The sequence below is a fragment of the Merops nubicus genome, unplaced genomic scaffold (genome assembly GCF_000691845.1).
Source record: "Merops nubicus isolate BGI_N331 unplaced genomic scaffold, ASM69184v1 scaffold9854, whole genome shotgun sequence".
In the NCBI taxonomy this organism is placed as follows: domain Eukaryota; kingdom Metazoa; phylum Chordata; class Aves; order Coraciiformes; family Meropidae; genus Merops; species Merops nubicus.
Genome location: NW_008604870.1, coordinates 19,114 through 27,114, shown reverse-complemented (window position 1 = coordinate 27,114; position 8,001 = coordinate 19,114). Strand labels below are relative to the sequence as shown.

Sequence of the window (8,001 nt, the reverse complement as noted above, 5' to 3'; positions counted from 1 at the left end):
TTCTGGAGAGCCTCCTCTGCAGTGCTGGAGGCAGTAGGGTGCTGGAGGCAGCCCCGTGCTTTGTTCTGCCTGTCAGCTGCTGCTGTAAATCTTCTGTGGTCACAGACATCAGAGGATCTCGATGAAAACACGTTGCCTGTGAGCACCTCCTCTGTGGGAAGGGGAGAACTGCTGGCTTCAGGAGTCCACCCCTCTCTTTTTCTGAGGTTTTTGCTCATCAGTTCTTACTTGAGTCCTTTTGTTTTCTCAGGTCACTTCACCTGGGAGAAATACCTGAAGGAGACATGTGCCATCCCAGCTCCTGCCCATTGCTTCAAGCAGGTAAGAAAGTGAAAACAAGAGTTCAAGGGCGATGGTCTGTAGGTGACCCAGGAGTTCTGTGGCTGGGATGGGCCTTCTTTTGGCAAGGAAGATGCTTGGGGATATTGGGCACTTCATAGAAACCCAAATGTGCTGAAGCAAAGATGCATGTAGTTGCTGCAAATGTTGGAGTAGCACAGAAGATTTTCCTGTCAGGAGTGCATGGAGGGGAACACAGGAATGTTTTCACTCTGCCAAGCACAGCCCTTGGGAAAATGTTCTAAGTAGTGATACAGCTTTTGGTGGATCCTGCCCAGCAAGGAGCTTTTCTGCAGGATTCACCCAGTCCTTGTGAACGGAATAGCAGCACCCTGGGCATCAGGTCCTTGGGCACAGAGTACAGGGGGTACAGTCAGCCTGGTGCAGCCTGGGTCCAGATGGAGGGGTGGCAGCACAGAGGAGTATCTCTGTGGGTCTTGGGTTGGCTGGGTGACTCTCCTGGGAAGAGAACAAAGAGAGAATTCCAAGTTAATGTGGAAGGTGGGGGCATGTGGTGGTGATCTCCTAACTGATTCTCACCCAGGGCTGGCCAGACCCGGGGTGAAAATCCATCAGGAGGGTCTGGCCTGCCTGCTTGTGGACATCATCCATATGGCAACCCTCATGCAGGGCTGGGGGTTTGACCCCAGCACTTCAGGTGTCAGTAGATTCAGGCTTGAATGGGGCTCTGCACAACCTGATCTAGTTGCAGATGTCCCTGCTCAGGGCAGGGCTGCTGGACTAGATGACCTTGAAGGATCCCTTCCAGCCCAAAGCTTTCAGTGATTCTGTGGTCCAGTTCTTAGAGCTTGATCTTTATGACCGAGGTGGGGTGTGTGTGTGTGTAACCCTGTCTCTCACCGGGGCCCTTTTCTTCTCTTTGCAGTCCTACACTCCACCTGCAAACGAGTTCAAGATCAGCATGAAGCTGGAGGCCCAGGACCCCCGGAACACCACCTCCACCTGCATCGCCAGCGTGGTGGGGCTGACGGGGGCTCGGCTGCGCCTGCGCCTCGACGGCAGCGACAACAAGAACGACTTCTGGAGGCTGGTGGACTCGGCTGAGATCCAGCCCATAGGCAACTGTGAGAAGAATGGAGGGATGCTGCAGCCTCCCCTGGGTGAGCTGAGGTTCAGCTGGCCAGCAAATGCCTGTGTTATCTGGGGGGAGAACCCCTCGGGCTGTAGGTTTCTGCGCTGGGGATGGAGAGCCCCGGACAGCCCCTGCCTGCTGCTGTGTGTGTGCCCAGCCCTGCTGGCTTGGGCTGTTGCACAGCTGTACCCCACCCCAGGCCTGTGTTTCCACGTGGAGATCACAGCGTGGACAGGAAGGTGCTTTGGAGTGTAGATGAAAGAGCTCTTTGCACCTAGGTGAGCTGCTCATGCCCTTTGCAGCTGGGCTCAGGATCAGCCCATGCTGATCACGCTCTTGCACCTTCTGGAATTTTCCCTGTGTACCTCAGAGGAAAACCACATTTTCCCCTGTGTTTGTGTGAAAGAATACCAGAGCCACTCGTTTCCCAGAGGTGGCACAAGCAGTTGAGGGGCACCTCGAGGTCCTGGTGACCCAGGTGTGGGCAGCAGCATTGAAGGCAGAGCAACTCCAATGGCTTTTCCTGGGTGGTGGCTGAGAAGGTTCCCAGTGGTTTAAGTCTTGTCTCCCATGGAGGGTCAGTTGCAGTATTTCATCTGCTTGTTTATTTAATTTTGCTTAGCTACAGCTTTATAAATAACCTGGAGATGATGAGCTCATTTTCTGGTTCTTTCCTGATTAAGCAGCAAGATTAACCTGCTTTTGCATTCTGCTGGCCATTATTTTTGAAGCAACTTCATAAATCTCTCATCACATCCCCAAACAATATCGAGCCAATCTATAGTGATGCAAGAAACCTTCAGTAGAATACCTTGAGTGAGGAACAGATTTATTCCTGTTTTTCCCTGGAGCACCATTGGGTGGAAGTCCAGTCCAAGCTGCAACGGGGCACTTGGGACAGACCTTTCTGAAGAAGGAAGAAAGCCCAGGAGGTGCCTGTTCTGGCACACCACACCACACCAAACTCTGCAAATCTCATCATCCCCTTTCCCCTCATAACTGCTACAGACAGAACCTGCAGCAGCTGTTCACCTTGAAGCTGCTGGGTTTGCTGTTACCTTCATGGGTCCTGCTGCCTGTTTGCAGACATCTCCTCCCAGGGTGCAGCTTGGAGCTCTGGAGCAGCCTGCCCAGGAGGCCTGGGGACCTGTCCTAGCTGATGCCAGGCTCCTCCTGGGCCTTGTCTGGGTTTTGCCAGCAGATGGCAATAGGTGTAATAGAGCTGCAGAGCAGAACTCATCTCTGACTGTGCCAGGGGGAGGTCATGCTCTGGAGGTCCATGTGCCCAGCTCCAGTCTGTACCTCCTGCAGCACCCTGGGCCAGCCAGGAGCAGTTCTCTTGCAGCCAGTGTAACAGCAGGTAACAGGGTTTTGCAGTGATCCTTTCTGCCTGCAGTGTGCAAGGGCCCTGAAAGCCCAGTGAGGCTTTCCTGTGTTCCTCGGGGTATTTTTGGGGTGCTGCTGCTCCCCCTCCTTACACAGCTGACTCCCACAGCAGGTTGGCTGTGCCCTGCTGGGAGCCAGGCCCTCCCAACCCTGGAGGTTTGTGGCTGGCTTGTTTGGTTTCCAGGCTGCTCTGACAGAGCACAGGGCTGCAGGGCAGCCTGTACTGAGCTGGTCGTGCTCTGGCCATGTTCAACATCCTGGGATGTGTTTAGGATCAGTCCTAGGGTGACCTTCAGATGCCATCAATGCAGAAGGTGTGAGGTGTGTTCAGCTGAGCGGCAGAAATTGCCTCTCCAGGAAGATGCACATTTAGCAAAGATGGTGGTTTGTGATATCTGGAGACTTTTTTGGGCACTTGTACTCTGTACCACAGACTCAGGGCCTGGGAATTCACTTTTTTTCTTTCCTTAAGCCCCTTCCTCTTATTTCTCTGCTTCTTTTCACAGAAGGTGTCGAGCCAAAACCTGCCATCCTTTCCTGTGATGGTTAAATCTCTTTCCCAGCCAGGTCACAGCCTCTTTATTTCTTCACGTTAGCTTGCTGCAGCTTGCTCTATAAGGTGGAGGAGAACACCCAGTAGCCAGGAATCCCTCTTGAGGAAGAAGTTGCATGAGTCGAGTGTGCAGTTGCTGATTCATGTCCCCTGCAGTGGTATCAGGGAAGCTGCCAGCACAGCACTGCACAGAGTGCTCTGCCTGCATGGGCAACGTACAGACTTCTGTTGTGATGAGTGAATGTTGCAGTCCAACATCTGATTCCAGATGTTTCTTTTCAACAACACTGTGTTCTGTGTTCACAGTGTCTGGAAAAGGTCACACCTGGCTCTCCAGTGTGAGGGGAGGGTGGTCTGGGACCCTGACGTGTGCCCCCTGTGAGGTTCCCAGCAGAGCAGGGATGTGCTGCCAGGTCCAGTGGCCCCCACAGCCTTAAAGTCTCCATCTCTGCTTCCTTCTCTGCAGGCTTTCGGCTGAACGCCTCCTCTTGGCCCATGTTCCTTCTGAAGACTCTGAATGGAGCAGAGATGGCTCCTGTCCGGATTTTTCACAAGGTATTTCACTGGACTCTTTGTGAAGACATCCTTCTGCCATGTCCCCTTTACTGCAGAGCACCAAAATCACAGCTGGCATCTCCTGTGAGGTCTGCTGACCCTGGAGGAGATGAGCAGTGCCCAGCTTTGCCACAGTGCCACCTCTGAGGACAGACCTGTCCCCTCCATGCCTGTGTCACAGCAGGGTCAGGGTGCAGACAGATCTGCTGAGGAAGTGTCTTGGGCTTCAACAGCTGGGTTTGAGAGATGTGCCTGTTTTCACTTGGGCTGCAGGTGCTACCCAAAGTCAGGAATGCAGTATGTGAAAGTCAGCTCCTCTCTGGAACTTCATCTTGTCCCAGGGCTTGTGAGGAATGCACTTAGTGCTGTGTGAATTTGTTCTTTGTGTTGTCACACCCTCTGTGAAGTCAGACAGAGCCTGGAGCCAGTGCAGAGGCGTGTGCTGTGGGGCAGGATGGTTGCTGTGGCTTTAGTGTGTCTCAGGTATAACAGGCTGGGAGGAGAAGCCCCAGTGAGGGGGCTGGCAGATCTCTCATGTGTCCAGCAAAGCTGAAGTTGAGGGAGGAGTGATGGACAGAGACTGTCACATCTCAGGCTTTGCTGCTCTGGGGCAACAAGATGAGAGTACTCTACAGAGGCTCTTTTCTTTGGAGCTTTCCTTTCTGCCAGCATGGCCTGACAGAGTTGTCCCAGGGTGCAGTGCTGCTGTAGCACTGGCTGGGTTTGGTCCAGCAGGCAGGTGATGGCTGAGCAGTCAGCACTGCACTTCACTGCCCCTTGACTCTCAGGGCACGTGGCTGTGTAGCTAGGCCAGCGTGTGCACACCCCCTGGGGGTCCAGCCCCAGCCCCATAGCTCCCTTCTGCATCTGCTGCTGCAGGTGAGTTGGGTGGTGGAGGGGCAGCCCTGGGCGGGGGGGCACTGGCATAGCCTCTGTGAGCCCATTTCCAACTTCTCCTTGTAGGAACCACCATCTCCATCCCAAAACTTCTTCAAGACAGGTATGAAGCTGGAGGCAGTGGACAGGAAGAACCCTCACTTCATCTGCCCGGCCACCATTGGGGAGGTGAGAGGCTCTGAGGTCCTCATAACATTTGATGGCTGGAGAGGTGCCTTCGATTACTGGTGCCGATATGATTCCCGGGACATCTTTCCCGTAGGCTGGTGCTCGCTGACTGGAGATAATCTGCAGCCCCCTGGAACAAAAGGTAAGGCCCACGTTGTTGCTTAGCTGTCTTCCTCCTCCACTCAGCTCTCAAGGAGCAGCAGAACAGGCAGAGGCTCACAGCAGGGACGCCTGGGTGCCCTGTCTGGCTTTCTTGTGCCGCTTCACACGCGGTGAAGGTTCAGAGGATGGTGCCTGGGAGCAGTGGGAGCCTGGCACCAGGGTGCTCAGGAGCAGCTGTCCAGAAGGATGGGCAGGTGATGGCTCTGGAGGGACGGTGGTGCTGTGCAGCATTGCTGAGGTCTGCTCCCCTTCAGGAGCTTCCCTGCAGTCTTTCCTGTGTCTGTGGAATGCGCTTTCCTGGAGAAGTTTTCACAGGGGCACTGGGCTGTTTGTGGATATAATAAGGGAATTTGTGGATATAATAAGGAGCTGTGAAGCTGCAGGATCACACCCCTTTGTACTTCTGACAGTTACCTCGCTCTGCCTTGCCCTGTGATCTCTGCCGGGAGCAGGAGGAACAGGTCTGAGTCAGGGGGTACCTGGCCTTGCTCCTGGAAGCCTGGCTGTGGTTAGGCACAGCACTGGAACTGCCTGCCTTGCACAGCTCCAGCGTGGGCTGTTGGGATTTCAGATGTGTCTCCATCTTGCTAGCATTGCAGTTGTGTTTAGGACCTGGGGGCTCTCACTATCCCCATGCACATCCCTCTGGCATTTGCTGTGTGGAGAATGGAGCATGCCTGTGAAATGAGAAGCAGGAGAGCAACTTCTCTGCTGGAGCTGGAGGCTTCTTCAGGAAAGGTGTTCCTCTGATGAGACTGTTCCTCTTGAGAATGCTGGGTCAGGCTGTGCCAACCCATCAGGTTCCCTGCTGTCCTCTGATGAGAGCCCATTCCACCCTCTGTGCTGCAGGGCTGGTGTGGGGGGTTGCCTTGGGTCATCTCCTGGTCCAGGCCAAGCTGTGGTCTCCCCCTGGGTGGAGATAATTTCTGTTGCAGCTGGGAACTGAAAGGTGCTCTCACTGTTTATCTTGAGTGTCTGCATTTGGCCTTGTTGTTCCCAGCTGCTCCCTGACTTCCAGCTGTTTGTGTCCTGCCTGCTGCCATCAGCAGGCTCTGCAGAGCTGCTGGGACCTCCTGGCCAGTGGCCAGCCCCTCCAGTGGGGCCCTGGAGTCTGGAGCTCTTTTTTTTTTCATCTCCAAAGCTCTTCTCAGGTTCTGCATGTGTGGCTAAAGGCATGTTGAGTGGGAGCTTTCCTGGCAGTAAACTGGGGGTAGAAGGTTTCAGGGGCAGGGTGGAAGCTGCCTTCCCAGGAGAGGGGGGAGCCTCCATCTGACCCACAGCATCTGATGCAGGCAGCTCCACTCCTCTCCAGCCTCCCTGCAGCTGGGAGCAAGCAGAGCATCCAGAAGTAATGCCCCATCCTGGGGGTCTCACTGTAGTACCCTGGAGCCATCTGGAGAAGCATTCACTTCTCCCCGTGGCAGGCAGCAGTGACAGGCTCTGCCTCTCCCATCAGCTCCAGCAGCAGCAACTGCAGTTCCTGCTCAGGTGCAAAAACAGTGAGGCCCAGAAGTCACCTCTCCCCACTCCAGGCAGAGGCAGCTCCTGCTCTCGGGCACATTTCTGCTCCCTTTGCCATGTTTTTTGGGTGCTGGGGCAGGAGCAGGGGGTGGCAGAGGTTACATGAGCCACGCAGAAGTGCTGCAGAGTCAGGGTCAGCCTTGTCTTTGTGACTTTGTCCTTTCCTCTCTGTGGCTGCCCCCTCCCTTTCCTGCCCCAGACTTTCAGGTTTCCACTTTGTGGGATTAAACCTGAAGAAGGGAGTGCTGGGCACTTCCCTTGGCTGTAACTGAATTCCTCCCTTGTTTCTTTGCTCCTCACTTTGGAGGAGGGTTGAGCTCAGTCCTCCCAGGACCTGCCAGTGCTGCTCTTGGCAGGCTTGCAGGATGCTTCAGCACCCAGGGATCCCCCTCCAGCTCCACTGGAGCTTCCCCGTGTGCCAGCCTGGAGCCTGCAGGACCACACGGTGGAGTCGGGCAGGTTTCCTTTCCTGGTGGGAATGCCCCTTACATCAGGGAGGCCCAGGGAGACAGGCAGGAGTGCTGGCTCTGCCTGCACTGGGCTCTGCTCCAGTGCTGGACTGAGGTGCCCTGAATCCATGGGCACTGCAGGGAGAGGTGCCTGGGGGAGCTGAGAAGTCCTGTGAAGAGTTAACTCCGTGGAGACTGATGGCTTCCTGGGGCTGACTGAAAAGAGGCCTCTGAAATGAGCTCATGTTGGAGGGAAGCAGAACTTCAAAGAGGCCAGGCATGTTTATTTAATGCTGATAACTTAATTCAGCTCTAATCTGTCCCTTCTGCTGGCTGCCAGCAGAGGTGGGGGAGTGTGGGGCTTCTCCCAGACACTTCCCCTCTCTGACTGTGGGGCCTCCCACTCCCACCAGTGTTTGCTTTGCTGGGGCAGCTGGGCAGGGGGCTGGTGGGGCTGGGGCCCAGGCAGCCTTGCTGAGGGGAGCTTCCAGGGGGGCACACGTGTGCAGAGGGAGCAAAGAGAGGTCAGGCAGTGAGGAGAGCAGCTCTCTGCCCCCCAGGCTGGTCGGGTGGGACTCCCAGATGGGACAGCTCCACCATGGCTGGTGGCCAGATGGCTGCAGGGTCCTGGGTGTCTCCTGGAGGCAGCACAGCTTGGAGCTGGGGGGTTCAGATAAACAAGTGCAGCAGGGGAAGCGTGGCCCCGGGTGGGGGATCCTCTCTGCTCTATGTCAGCCTGTCCCTGGGGTTGGAGGTGGCCTCTGCTGGGCTCACAGAGTGAGGTGGAACGTGGCAGCACTTATCCTGTGCATCCCCAGCTCCTCTTATCCTGTGCATCCCCAGCTCCTCCACAGCAGCCTGGCAGCACTCGGGGAGGA

At 55.6% G+C, this 8,001-nt stretch overlaps 1 protein-coding gene across 1 annotated transcript; it reads left to right on the top strand.

Moving 5' to 3' along the window:
- Positions 1–250: 250 nt before the first annotated feature.
- Positions 251–5,133, top strand: LOC103771842 (polycomb protein SCMH1; the record flags this gene model as incomplete). The annotated part of the gene is made up of 4 exons (XM_008939157.1): positions 251–321; positions 1,226–1,460; positions 3,838–3,926; positions 4,890–5,133. Coding segments are annotated over 4 exons (639 nt in total), but the record flags the coding sequence as incomplete, so codon positions are not given.
- Positions 5,134–8,001: the final 2,868 nt, after the last annotated feature.